This window comes from Carettochelys insculpta, chromosome 1 (assembly GCF_033958435.1).
Source record: "Carettochelys insculpta isolate YL-2023 chromosome 1, ASM3395843v1, whole genome shotgun sequence".
In the NCBI taxonomy this organism is placed as follows: domain Eukaryota; kingdom Metazoa; phylum Chordata; order Testudines; family Carettochelyidae; genus Carettochelys; species Carettochelys insculpta.
Window position 1 is genome coordinate 274,059,970 of NC_134137.1, and position 25,185 is coordinate 274,085,154.

The 25,185-nt window shown below is 43.0% G+C and overlaps 1 protein-coding gene across 2 annotated transcripts in view; it reads left to right on the forward strand.

Moving 5' to 3' along the window:
* TXNRD1 (thioredoxin reductase 1) overlaps positions 1–24,866 on the forward strand; it is a 73,699-nt gene extending 48,833 nt beyond the window's left edge. Inside the window, exons 11-18 of one of the 2 annotated variants that reach the window (XR_012647293.1) lie at positions 698–790; positions 3,307–3,383; positions 4,276–4,432; positions 9,307–9,414; positions 12,014–12,109; positions 14,982–15,116; positions 20,489–20,707; positions 24,039–24,866. Coding sequence is in view for 1 of the 2 variants with exons in the window: in XM_075007779.1 (XP_074863880.1) it covers positions 698–790; positions 3,307–3,383; positions 4,276–4,432; positions 9,307–9,414; positions 12,014–12,109; positions 14,982–15,116; positions 20,489–20,551 (729 nt within the window). In the remaining variant the exon portion in view is untranslated. Of the gene's footprint in view, positions 1–697; positions 791–3,306; positions 3,384–4,275; positions 4,433–9,306; positions 9,415–12,013; positions 12,110–14,981; positions 15,117–20,488 lie in introns of both variants that reach the window. The other variant, XM_075007779.1, reaches the window with a different exon arrangement.
* The last annotated feature ends 319 nt before the right edge of the window (positions 24,867–25,185 follow it).

Consider the following 25,185-nt stretch of genomic DNA (forward strand, 5'->3'; position numbering starts at 1 on the left):
GGATTGTACTTCAGGAGACGGAAGCACAGTCTCATTCATGTGACTGAGAGTGAAGGGGAGAGGTGGGGCTACAGAGACCTGATTGTGTGGATTTGTAACCTAAGTAGATTTAAAGTCTTTACTTTTGTTTGATTAAATGTTAGTTTCCATGTGGAGAGAGCAGCTCCTGTGTATTGGTCAAAGGAAAGAACTGTGATATATTTTGCTTTTGACATTTTCCATAGGATGATTCTCAGTGAAGAAACCTACCTGTAGTTAGTTATGAAATTTCAGCATTTTGCTCTGTTATGCTAGCCTAAAAACAACACCTGCAGCCTGAGCACAGGCTGAACCACACTTAACTAGAACTCTCTCGTCTGGCAACATCTGTAATCCAGCATGATTTTAGTTAACCGGACGACCACTTATCATGAGTGTGGCCAAGTTTCCCGTGGTCCCATAAAGTCCACCAGTCCTGGCTGTCAGTGTTCTGTGCTCTTATTTGGCAATAATTTACTGCTAAATGTCTTCTAACAGCCCAGTAAGCAGTGGAAGTGTTGGTAATGCTGCTAGATACTACTGTCTTCCCGTGGTCCAACAAATTCTCTTCTTGCTCGCTGGTCAGGTCCCAAGGGTGCTAGACTAGAGAGGTTCAGCCTGTATTTTACTTCTGGATATCTCCATTTTGAAAGTAAAGCTTTGTTTTCAAATACTATAGGTCGAACAGATTGAGAAAGGAACTCCTGGGAAATTGAAAGTCATAGCCCAGTCCACAGACGGCAGGGAAATGATTGAAGGGGAATACAACACTGTAAGTAATTCCTAACCGGGCTTTCACATCCATAAAGAAACACAGAGAAAAAGTTTTCAGTGACCATTAAGATTTTGTGCTTCTGGAGAGATCTCCCAGAGAGTGAAATGTTTTTTGTTATTTGGATGGCACAGTAAACTCTTGTTTAACTGCTATTGGATTAACTAGCACACTCAAATAATCGGCATGACTGACAGCTGGGCAGATCTGGTCCACAGACATCGGGTGGGAGCATGGAGAATCGGCATCAGGGCTGGGGTCTGTGCACAGAGAGGGAGAGCAGTGTCCTGTCCCCACTGCCCTGATGGGGGCAGCCCTCTCAGCTCTGCCCTGTGTCCCTCTGTGCTGCATCTAAGTGCATCCAGAGGCTCCTCTGCTCTCCCACCCAGTGTGAGTACTCTCAGTTATCCAGAATATGTGATTATCCAGCAACCTCCTGGTCCCGTGGATGCTGGGTATCTGATTGTTTGCTGTACTTGTTGTTCAGATACATACTTGGTCCTGCCATGAGGGCAGGGGACTCGACTCCAGTTCAAGGATTCTATGATTTCATGTCAAGATGAGTTTCTTGTATATCTGCAACAGATAATGAGTATAAAGTTTGCTAAAGACTTACATGGCATAAGAGCACGCGTCCCTCTGACTCTTAGGCGTGTAAGTCTCGTAAGTGCTTTGAAAACATTATTCATTAGATTTCAGATAATAATGGGGTCTGTGAGTGCAGGATGTGGCCCTAAGGAATTAGATATGGTGAGCTATTGGCAAAGGAGGGTACATAATGGCTCTGTCACAGCTGCAGCGTGCTACTGCAATATTAGCACACCTCAGGTGGACCCTGTAAACACCAGACACAAATAAAGGTGGTCCTTTCTGAAGACTAACTCGTGAAACAACACCTGAAAGAAACCAGCCAATACCTAATTCTGTGATGGCCAAACATTTTACCTCATGTCCCCACTTACTCCTGTCTCTCTCCCCGCTGCCCCACTGGGAGTGGGGTTTTGACTTTGGGAGGGGGGACATGGTAAGGGGGCTGAGGCTGGGGCTGCAGCTGTGGGTGGTGGGTAGGGGTGATAGTGGAGCCCTGGGAGTTGGAACCCCAGGCAGGGGGCAAACTGCGTGGCATGGGGCCGGCAGCCAGTGCGGGGACCTGGAGTGGAGATGGATGGAGCTCCCTTCCCACCCCACTTTGGAAGCTGACCCAGGCCCCGCCTGGATGCCTGAGAAAATTCTTTCCCATCCTCCTGGAGATGCACACCCCACAATTTAGGATCTCTGGCCTAAGGCTAAGCTGAAGAGCAGCTAGTAAAAGCTATGCTTACAATAGCGTCAAAACTAAAATATTTGTGTGTGTATTATATATGTTCGTTTGCTGACCTTTTCCCCTCACCTGCTGAGTTTTCTTAAGCACTGATCCTGAAAAGACTTATGTACCCAAAGTCAATTAAACGACCTAGAGTGCATAAAGTTAAGCCTTGTGAGATCAGGGCCTTTGATTGGAAGTGCTTGGGGGCACAGACTTGTCTAGCTCAGTGTATGTACAGAGCTATTGTATCACATGGGGGGGCTCCTGAGTCCTACCATAATATGAATGTTTAATAATTGTGTTGTGTGATATTAATTACTTACTATCCTTTTTTAATGACTTATGCTTAGTGGGAGGGCTACGGTCCCCAAACCTCAGCCATCTCTTCATAAAGAAAACAGCTGTTTTCCTACTACCCATACCCCTCCTCCGATTGTATCCCTTTGACCTTTCCTCCCCTGCGCTCTCATCCCATTTAGGCTCAATGAGCTGGCGTGTCAGCTCAATTAAGAATCTCATCAGTTACTCTGCTGGAGAACTAAATTTAGTGGAACCATCTGTATAGGAGTGGGAACTGGTAGTATCACGCATCTGATGTGTTCAGTCACCCTGCAGAGGTGAGGGAGCTCTGAAGCAACTCTACAACCATGATCACAGGACTTGAGGGACCTTTTTTTGGGATGCCATCCCACTCAAAGAGGTGGCTGGGTAGTGGGAGAGATGAGGAATTTCACCTGGGTTGGGTTAGCCAAAGCTCTGAACAAATGTCATATTTGACAGTTGGGTGCTTAGGGGAACAAATAGGTAAGTGATACTAGACGGACCTGGTTGGGGTCCCAGAACCAAAATAAAAAGAGGTGACAGTTTTGCACTCTTCTTATTTGCCAACACCTTTGAGTTTCCTAATTAGGGAAGCCTTTCATTAGAGAACTGTTGCAGACTCACACCTTGATTTTTTTTTAAAGTGTTGTAATACTTTGTTGCAGATGAGAGACAGGATGTGATTTACATTTGGGGGTGTCTTTTTGAGGGAAGATGTTTAACTGAGCATAAGGCTAAAAATATCAGCTGCTGCCATTAGCTCATGGAAGAGACAGGGGCTGTCTTGCGCTTTGTGCAGTGGGCTTCTGATTGGGCCTCTGGCTGCTGTCATAATATAAATAATAATGTATCATCACGTAAGTATGCAAATGCCCCTCCATTTTTTCAGGTGTTGTTAGCAGTGGGAAGGGATGCATGCACAAGAACAATTGGCTTAGAAAAAGTTGGAGTGAAGATCAATGAAAGGTAAAGACAAACCTCTTTGAAGCTCTAATTATTGGGTTGATATGGTTTGCTATCACAACGTTAGTTGTATAAGACATAAACGAATTAATTCTGAGACCTTTATTTTTCTTTCCATTTCACTCGTGGCCATTTTCTCAAGTCCCAGTGTCAGTAATGGAGGGTAGCAGAGCTCTTCAAAGAAAAAAGTTAGAGAATTTTTATAATGGGAATTGTGATGTGACCTTAGTATAGGAGTCTATGGGTCCCACTGTTATTTCTTCAGTCAGTACTGTGGGTTGCTATAATAAGATGAACATTGGTGCATAAGTCCTTGTTATCTCCCTTTTCCCCCTCCCTTCAGTGCCCAATGGACTATTTACTCATTGATAGCCTGTGAATTGTTAATGTTCTAATAACTCATTAAATAGAACATTTAAAAAACTTCTGTTAGTTGCGCTTAGATGGGATGGTCTAGAAGCCTGAATGCTTATCTGGCTTAGATTGGACTGTCAACAATCGCGAAGCTCTGCTTCTTTGAAGCTTGTGAAGGAGAATATCTCCTGGGTTTGGTCCTGAAGACTCTCAGTAACCTACCTACCCACTCGGGGTTGGAATTGAGAAGAGGGTCTGGGACCCAACTTAAAACTTTGTAATTCAGAAGCCTGACTGTTGCTTCAAGAGCCCAGGTCCTCACAGGTATATAAAGTGTTGTAGGTTTGGTGGAAGATGCCTGGTTTACCCCAGTTTAAATTCTGGCCCAAGACTGTCTGGCTGTTTAAGGTGTCTCAGAGAAATTCAGTTTGTATCTTCTTAGTGCTACAGGGCTTTGCTATTACAGGTTAATAATATTTAACTCCTCCAATCTCTTGCATTGACTATGTCACTCCTCATCTCTTGTTAATCTAATCTGTAGGTCAGGAAAAATTCCTGTCAGTGATGAGGAGCAGACGAATGTGCCTTATATTTATGCCATTGGAGATGTGTTGGAGGGCAAGCTGGAGCTCACACCAGTAGCAATCCAAGCAGGAAAATTGTTGGCTCGAAGGCTTTATGCTGGAGCAGCCTTGAAGGTAAGCAAGTAATCGGCATGAAGCACTGTCATTGTTCTAACCTAGGGGTCGGCAACCCCCAGTTCGTGTGCCAGGATTGGTAGGCCAGCCCCTGTACAGCAGCACGTGGCAGGAGCTTGGCGCCACCCCTCCTCCCCCCATGCAGCAGGGGAGGAGAGAGGGATGGGCAAGCCCCACCCCCTGAGCTAGCCGGTGGGGCAAATGCAGCGCCTCCACCACCCTCCTCATTTCCGGCCCTAGCCACATGGAGCGGAAAGTTTGATGAGCTATGGGGCGATACTTGGGGGAACCGCAGCTGTGGACAGGGTGGAGGGGGCTTCTGGGGACACAGCTGTAGGGTTTACTGGCATGGTGGTGGTGGGATTTCTGGGGCCACGGTTGCAGGGCTGCCACAGGGCTCCCCAACCCCGCCGACTCCAAGCCCTGGCGTCTGGGCACCAGTGGGGAGCTCCACACCCCAGCTGGTTTCCCGTGGCTGCAAGGTTGCCCCAGCAGGGCACCCCCGGACCTGTCGGCGGGGTTGTCCTTGCTGGCTTCCCACAGCTGTGGGGGCTACTTTGGCTGGGATCCACGGGGGCTGTCGGCAGGGAGTTGCATGCCCTGACTGACTTCCCATGGCTGCGGGGCTGTCCCAGCCAGGGTCCCCACCCTGGCCAGCTTCCCGTGGCTACAGGGTCTGCCTTGGCCAGGGTCTGCAAGGGCTGCTGGTGGAGAGCGCCATGTCTCAGTCGGCTATGGAGTCCTCCATGCTGGGGTGGGGCTGTCCAGCCAGGGTTCCGGTGGCTGTGGTGCTGCTGGTGGGGCTCTGTGCCACAGCTGGGCTCCCCACTGTTTCCCTGCTGTGGGGCTCCCGACTATGGCTGGGCTCCCCACTGTGGGGCTCCCCAACCCCAGCGGAACATCTGGTAGTGGGGCTCCCTATGGGACTCCCAGACTGGGCAGACAGTGGCAGGGCTTTGCACTTGCCTGCTCTGATGGAGCTCTCTGGTCCAGCAACGTTCATTGTCTTGCTGGGCAAGGAATGTTGCTGGATGAGAGAGTTTCAACCTGTGCTGTAACAGTGGACACTTCCCCACTGTTTGCTGACTCCAACTAGTTGGCAAACAGTAAGAAAGGCAGAGTGCAGGAGGTGGTCAGAGAGAGACCGTGCCAGGGTGGGGGCTGGCCCAGCAACCGTACCTGGGCTCTGGGCCTGCACTGCATCCTTGCATTCCTGCCTTGCACCCTTCCCCCAGAGTCTGAGGGGCAGGTGTGTCTCGCGTGCACCTCCCCCGCATGGACAGGTGGGGTCAGGGATGCCTCATGTCCCTCCCTTCCCCCACAGACAGATGGGAAGCAGCCGGGGGTGGAGATTTAAAGACAGAAACAGTAAAGCTCTGCATCTTAGTTGATTTTTTAATGAAGCTGTTACAAGTAGGACTATTAGTGACTTTAAAAAGTATCACTGGCATGTGGCTGTACATAGAGGTCAAAAGGTAAAATTTTGGCACTCCACCTCGGAAAGGTTGCTGACCCCTGTTCTAACCTTTAAATGCAGCATATAGGACTATATACTCTTAGCATGTTTAACCATTAACTTTGTTTGTCCATCAGTTCCTTTCCATAACAAAGACATTACTGCAGCTGTGTTCTGCCTTTTGTGCAGGATGAAATTAATACCTTAAGAATGAAATAGTGGTCTGATTTTTTTCTAGTCTAAATAGATTTTTTTCTTTCTGAGAGTGTAATAGGAAAATGAACTGAGCCTGTTCTGACTAAATTTTAATGCTATCCTGTAAATTTCAGCAATAGCCATAGTTTCATTAAACTAATTCTCATTCACAGGCAATTTAATGTCTACTTATTGTCCCTAAATACACTGTGCAAGAGTTTCATGAGCCTAGGTGATGCCTTCAGTTTTCTGAACTATTTGAGCTGATATCTTTAACTTCCCATCTTTGTGACTGGTCAGAATATAGAACTCTGTTCCTGGGCATTTTAAAAAATGTTTAGAAGAAAGATCTAATATGTTAGGAGCAACATACTTTCACTTACCGGGTCTGGATCACCACTGTGTATTTCCATTTTACATCAGTGTAGCTCTGTTGAAACCCAAGGAGTTTTCTGGCATCCTAAAGGAGTGTAATAGTGTTTAGTCAGGCCTTATAATCTTTATATGAAAAGGGAAAAATGGTACCCCAAAATGCTTTTCCATCTATCTAGATACTCATATAGTGCCCATAACTACTGAATCTGGACAGAAGGCTTTTGTCTTGCAAAGACTTCCATGTTCCTGTCAGGTTCTCTTGTTACTCAGTGTTGGTGCTTGATTGTTTATTTTAGATTGGCCAGCATTGCAATAACAGACTTCTGAACCAATAAGCATGTGCCATTATCTCAGCTAGGCAAACTCGTAAATCCATGAGAGGTGCCAAATTTTTGATTGCAATACAGGGATTTTATCTTAATTTACACTTTCTGTTCTGTTTTAGTAAATTGGCATTCTTATGCTTCCAGTGTTTCCAGGAAAGTAATTGTTATTTCAGACAGTGTCCTTGCTTGTACTACTCATTTCCCGAGACTTAATCAGGGTGATTGGATGGGGCATAAAAAGTAGATACAGAGGAGAGGAGGAGAGAAAAATAGCTAACAGAATCATTTTGAAAACAAAAAGCAGTCAAGTAGCACTTTAAAGACTAGCAAAATAGTTTATTAGGTGAGCTTTCGTGGGACAGACCCACTTCTTCAGACCATAGCCAGACCAGAAGAGACTCAATATTTAAGACACACAGAACCAAAAACAGTAAGCAAGGAGGACAAATCAGAAAAAGATAATCAAGGTGAGCAAATCAGAGAGTGGAGGGGTGGGGGGAAAGATCAAGAATTAGATTGAGTTAAGTATGCAGACGAGCCCCTATAGTGACTCAGAAAGTTCAGATCCCGATTTAAACCATGTGTTAATGTTCCGAATTTGAATATAAATGTCAATTCGTCCGTTTCCCTTTCTACAAAGGAGCGATAATCTCTTTTCAGTAACACACATACCTTGAGGTCACACATACCTTGAGGTCGTTGACAGAATGGCCCATTCCATTAAAATGTTGACTAACTGGTTTGTGGATCTGGAGTGTTTTAATGTCTGTTTTGTGCCCGTTGACCCTTTGTCTAAGGGAGTTAGAAGTCTGTCCAATATACAAAGCATCTGGGCATTGTTGACACATGATGGCATATATGCTGTTAGTAGAGGAGCATGAGAAAGTGCCCGTGATTCTGTGAGTAACCTGGTTAGGTCCAGTGATGGTATTTCCAGAGAAGATATGTGGACAAAGCTGGCAGCGGGCTTTGTTGCAGGGAAAGGTTCCAGGACTAGTGTTCCTGGGGTATAGACTGTGGCTGTTAGTAAGGATCCTCATGAGGTTGGGAGGTTGTCTGTAGGAGAGAACAGGCATGTCACCCAGGGCCTTCTGGAGTGTAGCATCCTGATTAAGGATAGGTTGTAGGTCTTTAATAATTCGTTGCAGTGGTCTGAGTTGGGGGCTGTAGGTGATGACCAGTGGTGTTCTGTTCTTGGCTTTTTGGGCTGATCTTGGAGTAGCTGGTCTCTGGGTATGCGTCTGGCCCTGTTGATTTGTTTTTTTACTTCTCCTGGTGGGTAATTCAGGTTTATGAATATTTGGTAAAGTTCTTGTAGTTTTTGGTCTCTGTCAGTTGGATCAGAGCAAATGCGATTGTACCTAAGAGCTTGACTGTAAACAGAATCACTCACAGAATTCGGTACCACACTGTACCGAAAACCTACTGATCACTATACTTATCTACACCCTTCTAGTTTCCATCCTGCACACTTGACTAGATCCATTGTTTACAGTCAAGCTCTTAGGTATAATCACATTTGCTCACCTAATAAACTATTTTGCTAGTCTTTAAAGTGCTACTTGACTGCTTTTTGTTTTGATAGTGTATAGACTAGCACGGCTTACTCTCTGTTACTATTCAGAATCATTTTGGTGATCCTACACCAGGAAGAAAATTCATGAAGAAGAACCCTTAATCCATACAAACATTTGTGAAAATGCCTATTTCTTACCTGAAAGTAAGAGTCAGGATTTGCTGGTGAAAAGAGGCGGAAGGTGGAGCCTTGAATCTGTGGCACATTTGGGGCCAATTACTGCAATGCAACAAAGGAAACTGAATCTTGTTTTATTGCATCTCTGCCTATTTCCTTATTGTATTTGGCAGCATAATTTAAAAGGTGCATCCCTGTAACTTTATAATCACAGATATACTTGGTTGAGAATACTTGGCTCTGGGGGAAGTGATGTCATTTGCTGCACCTGGAATTCTACAAAGACAGAGCCTGCTCCTGCTCCCGTTAAAGTCAATGGCAAAACTCCTCTTGGCACCTGTAGTGCAGGATCAAGCACATAGTGCCTTCTGCAGTTCTAATCATACCCCAGCAAGAATTACAAGGTTTTTTACCTTCAGCTCAGTCCATGACCAGTGAAAAATAGACTCATTTTTGAATACTACTATGTGGCATATGTTTGGTGTTATCTGTTGGAAATTTTATTTTAATGGTGTTTGAAAAGCTACCATTTCTCTTCAGTTTGACATGCAAATCCACCATTTGAAGCAGGGCACTGAATTTCTTCTCCCTCCCCTGCGCATGCATGTTAATTTCAGTGTAATTTAAAAGATTAGTATAATCATTCCAGTCCGCATCTCTAGAGCCAGCCCTTTTGGCCTTGTTGCTTTCAGAGTGATACTTTCGGAGTTATGAATTTCCCATCTCTTCTTCCTGTGTTCCAAATCTGTGTGAAATGTTAGCAACACACTGATTTGTAACTGGGATATTGGTGGTGCTAAACATTCTGGCATAATTAAATCCCACACAGTGTGACTATGTGAATGTTCCAACCACGGTGTTCACGCCGCTGGAATATGGCGCCTGTGGATTTTCGGAAGAGGCAGCATTGGAGAAGTTTGGGGAGGAAAATATTGAGGTAAATGGTTCAGTTCTGCTTTCTTAACAAAAAGAAATTTTCTGAATTATATTTGAACTCCCTTCCATCTACCTGATAGAGGGGTTGTCTGCGCAGCAAGTAGGCACTTACAGCTGGCCCTTTCCAGCTGACTTCAGCTCTTTGGACTTGGGCTGTGGGGCTGTTTCATAGCTCTGTAGACTTCCAGATTCACTAAGGAGCTAGGGTGCTTGGAACCCTGCAAGGTGTGAGGGTTCCAAACCACGGGCTCCAGCCTGAGCCCAGATGTCTACATAGCTCTGAAACAGCCCTGCGAGCCTGAGTCAGCTGCTGACACAGGCCAGGCACAGGTTTCTCTTTGCTCTGTAGATTTACCCTGGAGGGCAACAGGATACTAATAATATTTTTCTGTCTTTGGTTAGACCTTAAAACCTGGTGTAAACATTAGGCTGCAATTCTAATAAACCTAGCTGCAGATGTGCTCTCTTGTTAGCAAATGGGGTTTATTCACAAAATACTTGTAAAAAGGTAATCTTGGTCCCTAGATATAATGAGGGGATCAGTCCCGAGGTATAATGAGGAGATCACTTAATGGAGGAAAGCAGTAAATGGTTTTCAGTGCCAAGGCTGAATTTATTGTAATCGCAAAGAATGGCAATGTACTCCTCTGCCATGGTTATTATCCCTGAGGGACTGTTTCGACCTATCTACGCAGACGTAGTATATTTAGTTCACGCCAAGCAAGGGAGACTAAGTCAACTTCTCACTAGCCTGCCACCCACTGCTAGTGTGACCTTGTTGCTGTGCATTACTAGCGCTGAAGTGCCCTTTGATCTAGCCCGCTTTGAAGTGGCAGTAGGTACCACATGGACAATTGCTGTAAGCCCTACAGCCCGAATTATACAAAACCCCACATACTTTACTCACGGGAGTGCTCCGACTGAGGTTGCGCATCAGAGTTAGGGATGTAAAAATCTCATTTAATTAGTTAACCGGTTTAACATTAAGTTTAATTGGTTAGCCAATTAAATGGGGAAGGCCGGGGGACTAGGCTGCCCCAGCCTGGCTGCTCTGGTCAGGTTGGAACACCTCTCACCTGCACTGCTCCAGGACAGGTCCACCATGGACGAGGGGCTGCTCTGGCCAGGCAGGGGCTCCTCTGCCCACAGTTTAGGGTGAGGTTAACCAGTTCACCATTACATCTCTAACGGGAATAAAATTGAACATGTGTAAGAATTTGTAGGATTGGACCTCAAGAGAAAAATACCCTACAAACCACGGGGCAGAAAAAGATCTTTGCAAGAATCTGTCAGTGAATGTTGACTTGTGATTGTCACTTTGGGAGTAAGGCCTGTGTGAACGATTATGCAAGAAATGGTTCATAAATCAGCACATTTTTTTCTAGAGTAAAGCTGAGAAGTTTTTTTTCCAGAGAGCTGTGGGAGAAAAGAATGATGTGATTGACACACACAGTCTCCACTCCTCTTCTTAAAGAGGTCTTACTTCTGGCCACTGGAAGATGGTTGAAATTCTAATTTGCACATCCCCTTCTGTTACGTTCACAAAGCCCAGTCTGCGCAAGGCCCCGGCGAGGATGGGGAATCGTAGACCCTGAACTGCGAGAAATGCACTTGCAATTTTAGAAGAGTTTAGAAGAATTTTCTTCAAGGAAGCAAAAACAATTTCAACATCATTTGTAACCTGGCTGAATTTTAATTTGGATAATTAGCTTCCTCAGCACTTCTGTTGCACTTGTGTTCTCCTGTTCTTTGTCCTCTAAACATTTTTAGTGCTGGTCTTGAGCAACCTTTCACTCCCGAGATGGCTAAATTTCAGTGTCTGATGATGACATGTTTCTACATATACCGGGAGAGAGAGTCAGTTTATGAAGTGCCTTAGAACCTTTCTGAGGTGAAAAACATTAAACCAGCTCTCTCCTGATTTGCCGAGGGACAGGCTTAGCTTTTCCTCAGTAAGCGGCAGTTGATTAAAAACGCTTCTCATCTAAATCCATTTACAGTAAGCTGATGGCAGAGCTGCACTGCTCCACAGAGAACTCCAGAACCTCACAAAACACAGCTACCTCAGAGCTTCAGGGAGACAGGGAAACTTGTCCTCTCTTAAAACTCCACACGCAGTCCAGGCAGTTGTAGAGGAGGGACAGGATCATGACCCATTCTTCCTCCCACTGTTGCCACTTCCAGTTGATGTGCAGCCTGTCCGAAAGGCACGTTCCCCAGAAACAGGACCATACATATTTCTTTCCCTTCTACCTGGTGTGCCTCGCCTCATACCCTTTGTTAGGAAATTGTGCCTCTATATGATGTACAGAATTCCAAGGTTAGGGTGCATGGGTAATTGTTAATTAAATCATTTACTGATATGATCGTTTTATGCTTGCATTAAATCACAGTTTGTATTCATCGTTTAGAATTATTAGGGTGAGAATTTCCAAAATTCCACTTCTCAGCCTGACTCAGCCCCCAATGAAGTCACCAGTAAAGCTACCCATTAACTTCAGTGGGCGCAGAGTTAGTCCAATGCTCAGCACTTTTGAAAAGCCTACTCTAGCAGCGTGAATTTGTAAAACATGCTTAATGTCTTTTTATTGTATTTCTAGGTTTACCATAGTTATTTCTGGCCACTGGAGTGGACTGTCCCATCTAGAGACAATAACAAATGCTATGCAAAGATAATCTGTAATATTCAAGATAATGTAAGTGCATTTTTTCCTTATGGGGAAACAGGAACCATCTGGTTGTTTTTAAGGGCCACAGTGAAAGGAACAGGTGCTTCTTTCCCCCCTTTGTTTAAAAAATAAATGTCCTTCAGTTGGTCACTAATCTGCCTTTCAAATTTTATTAAACATCTCTAGTAATATGCCCCAAATACTTTGCTAAAGGGCCATTTTTCTGGAATGCAGACAACATGACTGCCATTTGTTTATAGTGGGCTTCCATAAGGATAAAATATTGATAATTAGCACTCGAAATGGTCATTATAGTTGAAAAATAGGTAAATACAATATTAGTGATGCTGCATAGCTGTTGCACTTTTTAAAAAAATTTCCTGTTATCCCTAGGAGATGCAGCTCCCTTAAATCAAAGTCAGCCAGAGTCCATCAGATTTCATCCCCTTACAAAGCCATGGGTTAATTTTGAGGCCTAGGATGATAATAACAAGATTTCTCTATCTTGCCTTCACAAATCTTATTTTAAATGATAATGTTAAGATTAACCTGGCATAATAGGGCTAAAGTACCACCCTTCCCTAACACAGACGTTGACAGAATCTGTTAAACCATTAAGTAGATTATAATAAACCATTTAGAAGACTCAGCATTCCCAGCTCTTAAGTGAGCAAGGTCTGTTTAAGAGCTGAGTTGGGCTTTTATGATTAATAAGGTGAGGGCATCTTTTAACTTTTTCTATTATGACAGTATCTTTGTTAGATTCAGGCACCTAGCAACCAATATTGGCAATGTCTATCAAATCTATTTTGCCTAGCTACTCTTATCCATAATGTCTAATCTGACGATGATAACTCTAAAGGTCACACACTTTATGGTGCTCAGCCTCTCTCATTTCTGAAGTGCCTATCACTATACTATTTAGGTTCCCTTTTTTGGAGATCACCTTTTACCTATTTGGATCCTGTGGTAGAACTATGGTTACTAGGCTTGATACAGAGTCCAATGAAGTCAATGGAAAAGCAGCCATTAACTTAAGTGGACTTGGAATCAGGGCTTCAATTTTTACACATTTTATTGTCCTGATAATTGTAAAGGAGTTTAAATATCCGTAGGGTTGGAAGTTATCCAGGATGAAAATACAATGAATGAAATGTTTTCACTTGTACCCGAAATGCTTGTTAATGTCGTATAAAAAAGGAAAATTGAAAATAGATATACTTTAGGTTTTATCCATAATCTTATCCTTGAAATAACCCATAGGTTAGTAGCAGTCCTAATGTTCACTAATGGCGAAAAATAATCTTGAACTCAACTCACAGATAGTTAGCAGAAGCAGACTATGACACCCAACAGGACTGCTGTAGCATGAAAACAAATAGAGAATCATAGCAAGCATAAATCATAGCTCCATCAAAGTCAATGGAGCTATGGCTATTTACACCAGCTCAGGATACAAAATACTTACAAATCAGATTTGTTGTTCTCTTCGTAGTACAGTATGGAGATATACTACAGTGTTTCCAGATATTTTTTGTTTGGTGATTAACATATGTCAGAGAAGCAGAGTTTGTGAATATCCGCCTTGTCTGTTTCAGCAATCACCACAGCGATGTTGTATATCGGTCATAATTAAGGCTAAGATTTTAATTTTTATTAAAGTCACAGACAGGACACGGGCAATAAAAATAAATTCACAGAAATGTATGCAGGGCTAGTGTTAGGGGATCTATTGCGGGGCCCATCATCCTGGGCTAGGCTGTGGTGGGGTAGGCCCTCAGTTAAATGCAGCTCTGGCTGGAGCCAGTGGGAGGTAGTTTATTAGCAGCAGGATAGGGGGACCTGGTTCCTCCCTGCTCCGCCAGAGCCGAGTCCAGGGCCCTAATAGTGGTGAATGGGTTTGCCACTAAGTCGTTGGGGAATCCTCCCACAACGCACCAACTGCTGCTGGACACTGATTACTTCCCTGGGCTACTTCCTACTGTGACTCCTGCAGTTGAAGTTGGGGTGTCCTCCTTGTCTCTGGGCTCCTCAAGTGGCAACTGCAATCTTCCTGGGACACCCTCTGGTGCCTGTGTCCCTGCATTGCCTCAGCCTGTGCTTTGGATCATGGCTCCTCCTCAGGTGGAGCTGGCAAGGTGCATTGTTCCCCCTCAGCAGCCGGCCATACTGAGCAAGGCTGTACCCTTTATAGTGCAGCAGCAGCTGGCGGATGTCCAGCAAGGTCAGGAGCTGTGGCTTCTGCTGCCAATAGCATTGCTTTAATTCCTCCGATTCCAGCACAGGGCCGGTATGTCCCCTCACAGGACAGCAAGCAGGGCAGCTGCCAAGTCCCCCATGAGACTAAGGAGCAGCAAGGCTTGGGCATCAGCCTCGGACAGTGGGGCTCAGACCTCTTCTTCAGTGCTGGCCAGTAGGGCGTCGCGCTGGTCTGGATGGCATGGCTCAGGCTAGTTACCTGATATCACATCCATGAGTCAATGTTTTCATATATGATGTTTTGCACACAATATATATTCGTGGCTCTGAATTATTTGCTCCTCGGTAATCCTTCAATTACTCCAATTCAATAAGAAAATCTAAATGGAATTATTTATAAGCATTTCTCATGTTGTTGCTTCTTAATGCTACTTAAATTGCTGCTAAGCTGTGAATTTGTAAAATGTAGTTTTTATTGAGATGATTCAGAAGAAATATGCAGTAAGTGACAGCTTAACCTTGGCCCTGATATTGCAATATGCTTGATATGCACCTATGTTTCTCTTCACTCTCGTGAGTACTCCATTAAAGTCAGCAGGACAACTCAAAGGAGTCAAAGTTAAACACACGATCTCTGGCAGTAAAACTATCTGACGAGACTAATTGTGTAAGCCCATTTGAACTGATTTGCTTTATTTAGGAGCGAGTTATCGGTTTCCATGTGCTTGGTCCAAATGCCGGAGAAGTTACTCAGGGGTTTTCAGCAGCCATCAAATGTGGACTGACAAAAGAGCAGCTGGACAACACAATAGGAATTCATCCAGTTTGCGCAGAGGTGTGTATGTGATGTCCATGTTTTCAGTCAATTATTATGTGGTATCACTGAACAAAAATTACATAAGGCTGGATTTTCTTATGCAGTGCAGTTTCTTTGCATTGCAGTGCCAGACAATGTGATCCTAAAACTAGTGCATCCAGCCCTGGGGGATCACCCCAGATTATGACATTTTGCTACAGCCAGCAAAAGGGGGACTCCTTCTTGCTGCCAGCAGATTAGGGGAAAGAAGGATGGTATAACAGCTCCTATGCCTGCTGTACTCTACCATCTCCCTTTCTGATCCTCTACCTTGAGGACGTTAATAGTTGTCATAAATCAAAGCATCTGTAAGATGGTCGAACACTAAGCACGGGGACCAATCTTACATAGGCTGTGGCCACACTTGGCGAAAACTTCGAAATGGCCATGCAAATAGCCATTTCGAAGATTATTAATGAGGCACTGAATTGAATATTCAGCGCCTCATTAGCATTCGGACTCTTCCAGCTGCAGTGCTTCGAAAGCGCCACTTTCGAAGGCTCGCGACTTGGCGCGGCTACACGAGGGTCCTTTTCAAAAGGACCCCGCACCTTTTGAAATCCCCTTATTCCCCTCTGCTGGGAGGAATGAGGTGATTTTGAAAGGTGCGGGGTCCTTTCGAAAAGGAGCCCCGTGTAGCCGTGCCAAGCTGCGAGTGTTCGAAAGTGGTGCTTTTGAAGTGCCATGGCCAGAAGCGTCCTAATGCTAATGAGGTGCTGAATATTCAATTCAGCACCTCATTAGTAATCTTCAAAATAGTTATTTGCGTGGCCATTTCAAAGTTTTGGCCAAATGTGGCCACAGCAAGCTTGAGCAGGACTAGGGATAAAAGTTTACTCTTAAACTATCAGCCTCCCTATAACTACTTCCACCCTTATCCTTAGCTTGTACTAGGCATATTTTGGCTGTAGCCGAGAAGCTCTGTCTCAGCCTTTTTTTGGGGGGCGGAGGGTAGGAAAAGATGTTGGAAATCTTAGAATAATTAGAGTTTATAAAAATAGTCAACATGGATTCACCAAGGACAAGTCATATCCACCCAACCTGATTGCCTCCTGTGATGAGATAGTTGGCTCGGTGGATATGGGAAAGGCAATGGATGTGATAATACCAGAGTATTTTTGCCGGCACGTTAAAGCAGTATGGATTAGATAAATTGACTATAAGGGGTATGGAAAGCTGGCTAGATCTCTGGGCTCCATGGGTAGTGATCAACAGCTCGATCTCTGATTGGTGGTCGGTATCAAATGGAGTGCCCTTAGCGTCGGCTCTGAGGCTGGTTTTATTCAGCATCTTTATTAATGATCTGGATGAGGGGGTGGATTGTACCCTCAGCAAGTTCGCAGATGCCACTAAGCTAGGGAGAGAGGTAGATATGGTGGAGGGTAGGGATAGGGTCCAGAGTGACCTAAACAAATTTGGAGGATTTGGCCAAAAGAAATCTGATTAAGTTTACCAACGAGAAGCGCAGAGTGCTGCGCTTGGGATAGAAGAATCCAAAGCACTGTTACAGGCTGGGGACCGGCTGTTCTGCAGAACAGGTCCTAGGCTTTACAGTAAATGAGAAGCTGGATATGAGTCAACAGTGTGTCCTTGTAGCCAAGAAAGGCCAATGGCATGTTGGCGTGCATTAGTAGGAGCATTTCCAACAGATGTAGGGAAGTGATCATTTCCTTTTATTTGGCACTAGTGAGGCCACATCTAGAATACTGCATCCAATTTGGGGCCCCACATTACAGAAGGGATGTGAATGCATTGGAATTAGGTATGGTAGACATGTATGCTGTAGACATGCCCTGACCCATCTGAACTCTTAAATCTGTCAGCAGTCTTCTACTGAATCTGTGTCCTTATGCACATATTTTAGCTACAAGCTGTAATACTGTAGAATACCAGATGCCTGCAAAAGTAGTCACATTAATTTGTCTGTGCAATTTTTATGTTGCGTTCACAACATAATGCAAGGTAGGTGAGATGACAGCCTTTGTGACTGTAACAGATTGGCACGTACCCGAGTCCTTTCAGAGCATCCACAGCAAAGGTTTTACCTTTCCCTGTAACATCATGTTATAAAGGGACTCTTAAAAACCCTCAAAGAAAGGAAAACAAGTTGTCATTTCATCAGCAGCCTTTGCCTGGTAGATAGTTGAATGGGAGTTTTAACACCTGTGAATTCAAATGGAGTATTAGCATATGTAGTGTGAAGACAGAATGATAATCATAATTTATTTTGGACATCTGAGCTGCTAAAATGGAAAATTAATAGAATGATTAGGTATAATTTAGTGCACTAATTTCATCTAATCATGTTTATTTGGGTAGGAGTGGGGGAGAGTATCGTCTGTGGAGGAACATAGAAATTAAAAGCCCCAGAGGTTTGTTGATAATTTTGTAGTGCCAGCATTCAAAATGGTTTTGCTCCTCTTACTTGCTCTCATCTTAGTGAACCAAAAAAAAAAGTATTGGCATTTCATAGATACTGAGTACACTGGGACTGTTAGAGTGATGAACGACCTCATTATGCTTTCTGTGCTACACATTTATAAATGTGCTTTAAGAAGGGTAATTTAGTATCACTTTCCTGCACAGGTGTATCACTTCTTTATTTAGGGGCAGGTCCTACCACCCTCAGGCAATGGCTAAACTGTAGTCAGAGCTAGAGATAACTGACACAACGTGCACAAAGCAAATTGCATAATTTATTTCAAATTAATTAATTTTGAAGTTTCCACTACGTGTTGTATGACAAGGGGTACTGGAACTGGAATACCACACTTGAAATAGCCCTCTAGCACTGTTTAGCTGCAGAGTTGCTACTTTGGGATATATTTGTATCCCAAAACAGCAATTATCATGCAGCCTTAGCCTCAGTGACTTCCAGTAGTACCCCATTTCAGTCTTCTGACAAATACACTGCTATGCAGCATGTGTAACGGTGGAAGGATTGGTCCCTAATTTATTTGCTTTTATAAATTAGAGCTAGATTTTGCTACAGTTACTTTCTTTACAAAACAGGCTTTTGAAATCAATAAGACTGTTTGCAGAATCAAGTGCTATTCAGCATGAGTACAGGTGACCTTAATGAGAGGTGTTTTTTTTTGTTTTGTTTTGTTTTTGTTTTTTTTAAAGGAAGACAATTATAGTGATTGAAACTTTGGTATTTATAATTCAGGCACCTCTTCCTTTAAAAGCTAGCATGACTCAGCTGGATCACTAATGAGCACTTTCTATTTATTGCATCCCTAGCCTTGTCTTCACTTGAACAGCTAACAAGCTCTCAGCTGAAAAATCTTGTTTCCAGTAACTCTCAGATAAATCCCAGTGGGTTTGCTGGAGTCAAGAAGCTATGCAGAGACACACAGCAGCCAAAGGTGGCCAGAAGTTGGGGTCAAAACCAAGGAGGGAAAAGCGAAAGCTAACAAATTTTAATCTTTATTTTCATTTCAAAGTGGCTTCAACAATGCAGCACAATCAAAGTCCACTTGAAATGAAAAAGAAGAGGCACATATATTGCATTGCATATTTAGAAGCCCTGTTTCAAACTCAGTCTCTTAGTTTAAATATGTCCTTTCTTTTCAGTGTACACTAAGGTAGTTTCTTGTGTTTATCTGAATCCCTTAGTGACGTGTAGTGTCTCATTTGCTCATTGAAAGAGGAAGTTATGCATCATTCATTTATGCTGTTCTCCAAAGCCCTGTTACCAGTCTGTGTACAGCAAGGATTCAATTTCATGAATTTTAAAGCTTTCAGATCTCTAACTGCAGACATTTAAATCTTATTTGCATGGCTGAAATGTGCAGATACTCTGTTCTGTTCTCAGTTTTATTCTTCCTCAGAGATTACTTTGATGCCAGCTAATTACTGTAGCTTTGAACCATTTAGACAGAAGTGGTTTTGATTTCCTGTAATCCTTGCTGGATTATATGTGTGCAAAACAACACCATTAGTTGTGTAGTAAACTTCAACTACTAACTAAGTTAACATGTTGGGTTTCATGCAACTTATTTTTCTTTTAGAATTTCAGTATTTGTTCATTTTACAAAACTTCTGTTGAATATCTTAATTTTTAATGCATCAGGAAAGCGCCAACAGTCTTCACTTTTTAGACTACAAAGTTTTCTTGCCTGCTCTCTGTGGGGAAAAGAAAATCTTTACAAAGTTCATTGAGAATATTTTTCTTCAGAATCACAGCCTCAGAGGAGTAGCCGTGTTAGTCTGTAGCTTCACAAATAACAAGTTGTCCTGTGGTACCTCACAGACTAACAAATTTGTTAGGTCATGAGATTTCCCACTTCCACAGGACTACTTGTTATTTCTTCAGCATCATGATAGAGTTGCTTGTACCTAAGATGACTACATTGGAAGTGTTTTGCTCATGAATTTTTTTTTTCATTTTATTCTGGTAGTGTTTGAACTTTTTCAGTCAAAGTTATGATTAAAAAGAGCTTGAAATGTTCTGTGTATCTCCACTGAATTCAATTATTACTATTTTATTTGTATTACTGTAGCATATAGGAGACCCAATGTGCTAGACACAGTATAAACACATAGCAGGAGATAATCCCTGTCCCACAGAGTTTATAATTGTATAAATAAGACAGACAAGAAGTGTGTGTGAGTGAGACATACAAGAAAGAGGTTTGAGAACAACAAGAAGTCTTGTGGCGCCTTATAGGCTAACAGATATTTTGGAGCATAAGCTTTCGTGGGCAAAGACCCACCTGATGAAGCGTTGGCATCTGAACATGATACTTTAACTTATAAGGTAAAAGTGGTACAAAACCACGTGCCTTCCCCTCAGTCATTTCTTCTTGACCATAAAAAGAAAAACCCTGACAAAACTGCTGAAGACAAGGGATGTTTGTACCAATGAGGATGTAAAATGAATCTTTGCCATTACAAAATACAGGTTGGACTTCCCTGGTCTGGCACCTTGAGGATCTAACTGGTCCTGAAGAAGGGGGTTTGCTGGACCAGGGGAGGTCAGTCCCAGCTCCCCCTGCCCAGCTCTGCTCCTGGCTGGTCCTTCACTCCAGCAGCTGGATTGCCTCCGCTCCTGACCACTGGCCTCCCAGCCACCAGCCTGTCTCAGTTCCTGCTCTGCCTCCCAAGCCACTGGACCCAGCTTTTCCTGGCCTCAGCCAAACTCCCAGCTAGCCCCCGGCTCCCAGCCACTGGGGCTCTCTGGTCCAGGAACATCTGTGGTCCATCCAGACCAGAGATTCCTGGACTAGAGAGATTCAATCTGTGCTGCTCTGAACAAGAAATGGGGTGGTTGTAGCATTGGTTCTGAGTGCTGTCCTCCTGGTAATGCATTTCAGGATACTGAAAATGTTCGTTCTTTCTTCCTCTAGATATTCACCACACTGTCGGTGACTAAGCGTTCTGGTGGAAATATTCTTCAGTCGGGCTGCTGAGGTTAATCACCCCCATTGTTGCTGCATTTGCCAGAGACTGACTTTCATCACCAAGGCTGACTTGTGCAGGGCAGAAGAAAACATCTCCCAACAAGCTGTCATTGTCCTCCTCGGCACCAGTGGGCACCCCCTTGCCCAAAACATTGTCTTAACTGGGTGAGAAAAGCACACTGGTATTTGTTAGTCCCTTGTGATGATTGAATGGCAATCGGCAAAACAGTGGGAGTATTTAACATCAAGCTGCTGCATGGCAAGGCAACTACAAGATGCTTCCATGAAGTCGCAGCCTAAACCCAGTGTTTTCTGGTGGGCAGCGATAGAAGAATTGCTGGCGCAGTTTGAGAATAACCCTTTTCACCTAAATGAAGAGCTTCCTAACTTAAATGTCTTACCACAAGTACTGATGGTTCTAAGGTATCCCCATGTACTGCGTTATGACACAGTGTGATGGGTTTCTCTTTCTCAGTGAGCCTGCGTATCAGCAGATCACAGTAAAGCTGCAGGTAAAGTAGGAGTATAAGGGAGTGAGCTTATACCTCACGTAGTATTCTGAGTCACAAAATAGTCTGGCACATACATTTAGCCATAATTAGCAATATCCAGGATAGCTTCCAAAAATCCTAAAACCAAAATTAGTCCCTCATAGTTGCTTATTCTAGAGAGGGATACTTGTTACCATGGTTGCCCCTTTAACTAGCCTTTCAGAGAAGAAAATGTTTGTCTCAGTATGGCCTTGTCTATATGGGAAAAAATATTTTCATGGTACTTGACTTAAGCTGCCTTCCACCCAGATTCAAATGATTTTTGGGACATTATCTTGCGTCTTATCCCTTTGTAATCAACTCACTTAGGTGGTGGTACAATTCTGTTGTGGAGTGTGTTATGCCACCATAAGGTTGGTGTGAACATATCCTGATTTTGAAAGAACTGTGGCACACCAGGGAGTCCTCCCACTGCTATCCTACAGTGCATATCTGAATTAGCTTGTCTCCTGCATGCGCTCACCACTAGAGCAAGGTGAAATTTCTTGACAAAAACTTCTCTTTTAGTTGAAAAATGCGGATTTGCATCAGCTGAAACATTTTACTAATTCATGCTGAATTCACTGAATTGCTTTAGTTGAGAAGAGAAAAAAATCTGAAATAATCAAAACACTTTGATTCAACATGTTCTGAATGAGATGGTTCAATTTCTTCATTCAAAATGATTTTTGCATTTTGACTCTCACCTCACTCTTATTTGAAATTGTTGTCAAAAAACCCAGGGCACATCCTGAAACAAAACATTTCATTCAATCTGAAATCTTTTTTCTCCTGACTTTATGGTTCAGTTGCCACACTAAAAAATCACTTATTTGCACTGCACTAGCCACCACTGAATCCAGTATTTAGAGTGTGTGAGAGGGAACATGGTAGGTTAAGGGGTTGCAGACCCTGGGTGGCGGGACTAGAAAGGAAAACTTAAAAACTGACCTTGGTTGCTGAGGAGCACCATTTTACCACAGTTGGAATTCCAATATTATCTCTCTCACACACACACACACACACACACACACACACTCTCTCTCTCTTTCTCTCTCCCTCTCTCTCTCTCTCTCTCTCTCTTTACCAAAGTTGAAATTCCAATAGTATGACTCCTTCTCACACACACACACACACACACATTTTTCAGATCACTTTAAGCACTGACTACTTCTTACCTGGGGGCAGGTCTACACTAGACGTGACAGTTAATCCTAGATACGCAATTCCAGCTACAATATTTGCATAGCTGGAATCAACTTATCTAGGATTGATTTATCTGGCTGTCTTCACTCAGGGAGATCAATGAGAGAACCTTGTGATAGTGAGGAGTGCAGGGGTCAATTCTTGAGTCCTGATAGTTCGATTTTGTGCATCCCCACTAGGCATGCAAAATCAAACCCCAAAAAATCAACCCTAACTGGGTTGATCCCCCTGTAACTGTAGACGTACCCTGGGTGTCCCTATCTCTGTTTAAATACAAGCAGATGCACAAGCATATGTCTCTCCAGCTCATGGCAAGTTCACAAACCATGAGTTCATTGCACCCCCGTGTGGTTGCATCAGGTGGCTAAGGAATTTTTAGCCATCTAGGGCAAAGGGCACGTTCAATCTCACCTTTCCAGAAGTCCTTAGAATGCCAAGATTTACCAGCAACTAGCAGAGCAAGCGCAGGAGAAGGGGTATTCCAAGGACACAAGCCAATGTGGCACTAAACCCAAGGAGCAGTGGCAGGATTACAAACCTACGATCTCTGTTTAATGCTACCAGGACATGTTTGAAAACTGGTTTAAAACTGAAACCATTTGAAAATGGTTTTGGCTAGTGAAAAGCAGGCAAGTGATAGGATACAGTGGAAAGAATCACAGGAGTTTGACCCCCACATTCCAGTATTCCAGTAGAATCTGGCTTGGTATGCCAAAATCCAAACCAATGAACTCACAGTGTACTGAGCCTCGCAGCAAAACACTGGACCCTGGGAACACCTGTGTGCTTATTTCAAAAGCCACAGTGCTGCGTGGACATTGTGATTCACAAAGGAAGTTGCTTAAGCCAGTGTTTCTCAACCTTTTTTTTTTTTTTTGAATAAGATACCCCTTTTTCAAAAAAAAAAAAAGTTGTAAGTACCTTTAGATATCTCTCATGTACCACCAGTTCAGAAACATGATCCTAAAATAATCTGAGGTCTTGAAACAAGTGCCACTCACCCTTTCAAGATTACTGGACCCTTTTTGGGAGTGAGATTTGTTTTGCATACCACTGAAGGATGCCTACTACTAAGTTACTCCTCACTTAAAAACTAATTACAAAAACATGCAAAAACATCACAGAAGACTACGGCTGAAAGCCTGCTGACTTTCTGCCATCTTATTGTCAGATAAATGAATTGGAATAGAAATATTGTACTTACATTTCAGCGTAAGGCATATGAAGCAGTTGAAATGAGTCACTGTCTAAACAAACGTTTAGACTGTACTGACTGTACTAGTGTTTTTATGTACCCTGTTGTATAACTAAGCAACTATCTAGATCAGTTGATGTGCCCCTGGAAGACCTTTGAGTCTCCTTGGGGGTACACCTACAACTGGTTGAGAAACACTGGCTTAAGCCACGTTACGCAAGGCACTGTGAATGTGCTCTTCCAAATTAGCCATATTTGTATAGTTAGAGCAAATAAAAAGTAAAAAACAAACCCCATCAATTTTTCCTGTATAGACCAGGCCTAAAACTGTCTAATTTCCTTATGTGCGTTGTTTATAGCCAATGAAGAAAATTATATTTTTTAAAACAGAGACTGTTAAAGTGGTGCACTGGGCTTCTGCACAGGGAGAATATCCCCATTTTCTGTTGAGAAGCTTCTTAATAGTGTTGTAAATTATTTTTTATAAACACTTATACTTAATGGAAAGATTTTCTTTTAATGCTTTCTATCCTATAAAAATTATTTGTGTTTTTCTTCTGGCCAGTTCACTACAGCAAATGGAATGTTTGCATGAAGTGCTGCCCCTTTTGATGTACTCCTGAATGAGGAAACAATAGCTAAACAAGATATACATGTTTAAGACCAGAAAAGGCCACTTTGATCACAAATTTCTGCGTCATTTATTTCAGTCTTCTGAGTTTTGAGTAATGTATTAGATCCTTTCAGAAAAATGTAGATTTTTTCCCCCCAGAAAAAACATACCATATATGGGCAATTTTTTAAATTGTAAGGATGAAAAATTAGATGCCAACTTTTCACTAAAATTAGAAGTATTTGTGTTCCTAATGCATTGTGAGTCCCACATATATAAGACTTCAGAAAATACAGTGAGTACAGCTTCACACTAGGTAGGCTTTTGAAATCAAATATGTTAAGCACATGGGGAACTATTTATGTGTCACCTCCCTGAAGACAGATACTTAGGTGTATGGTTAAGTTCCAGGTGTACTGGAGCATTTGCTGGAGTGGGCCATAGATTATTAATCCTTCAGATAATTAATGTACAGTACTAAATAATAACTTTTATGTACACTTTCAAAGCTGCTGATATTTATATTTTAAATAAGACAACTGAACTGTGAAAACATTAACTGTCTCCAGATTTTTCTCTCTGATAATGTTTTTATGCGGGGGGGTGGAGGGGGGGGCTGTGCATGGGGAACGAAGCATATAATTTATGAAGATATCATATAAGCCTACATTAAAGGCCAAAACAAAGTCCTTTGAATTCATATAAAATTAAACATACACTTTATTATGAAATCTTTGAAAAAAAAATCTTAAAGAATGTAATAAATTGAACAAATATTTATATTCCACTCATGTCCTGTTGTTTATTGACTTGACTTACACCCTGGTACTCCGAGTGGCACATAGGTCATCTACAAGTCTTCTCCACTTCATTCTATCTTGAGACAAAACTTCCAGCTGGCTCCAGGAGTACCCCAGTTGTTGACCTTCGTTCTCAGTAGATCTTCTCCATGTTGTCCGAGATCTTCATCATTTGCTTTCTCTTTGTGGGTTCCATGTGACAGCTTGATGGACTGAGCTGGATAATGGTTTTCTGAGAGTGTGCCTTAGCCATCCCCACTTTCTTCTCTTGATTTCTTGTCCTGCTCTGTTCCAAAGCT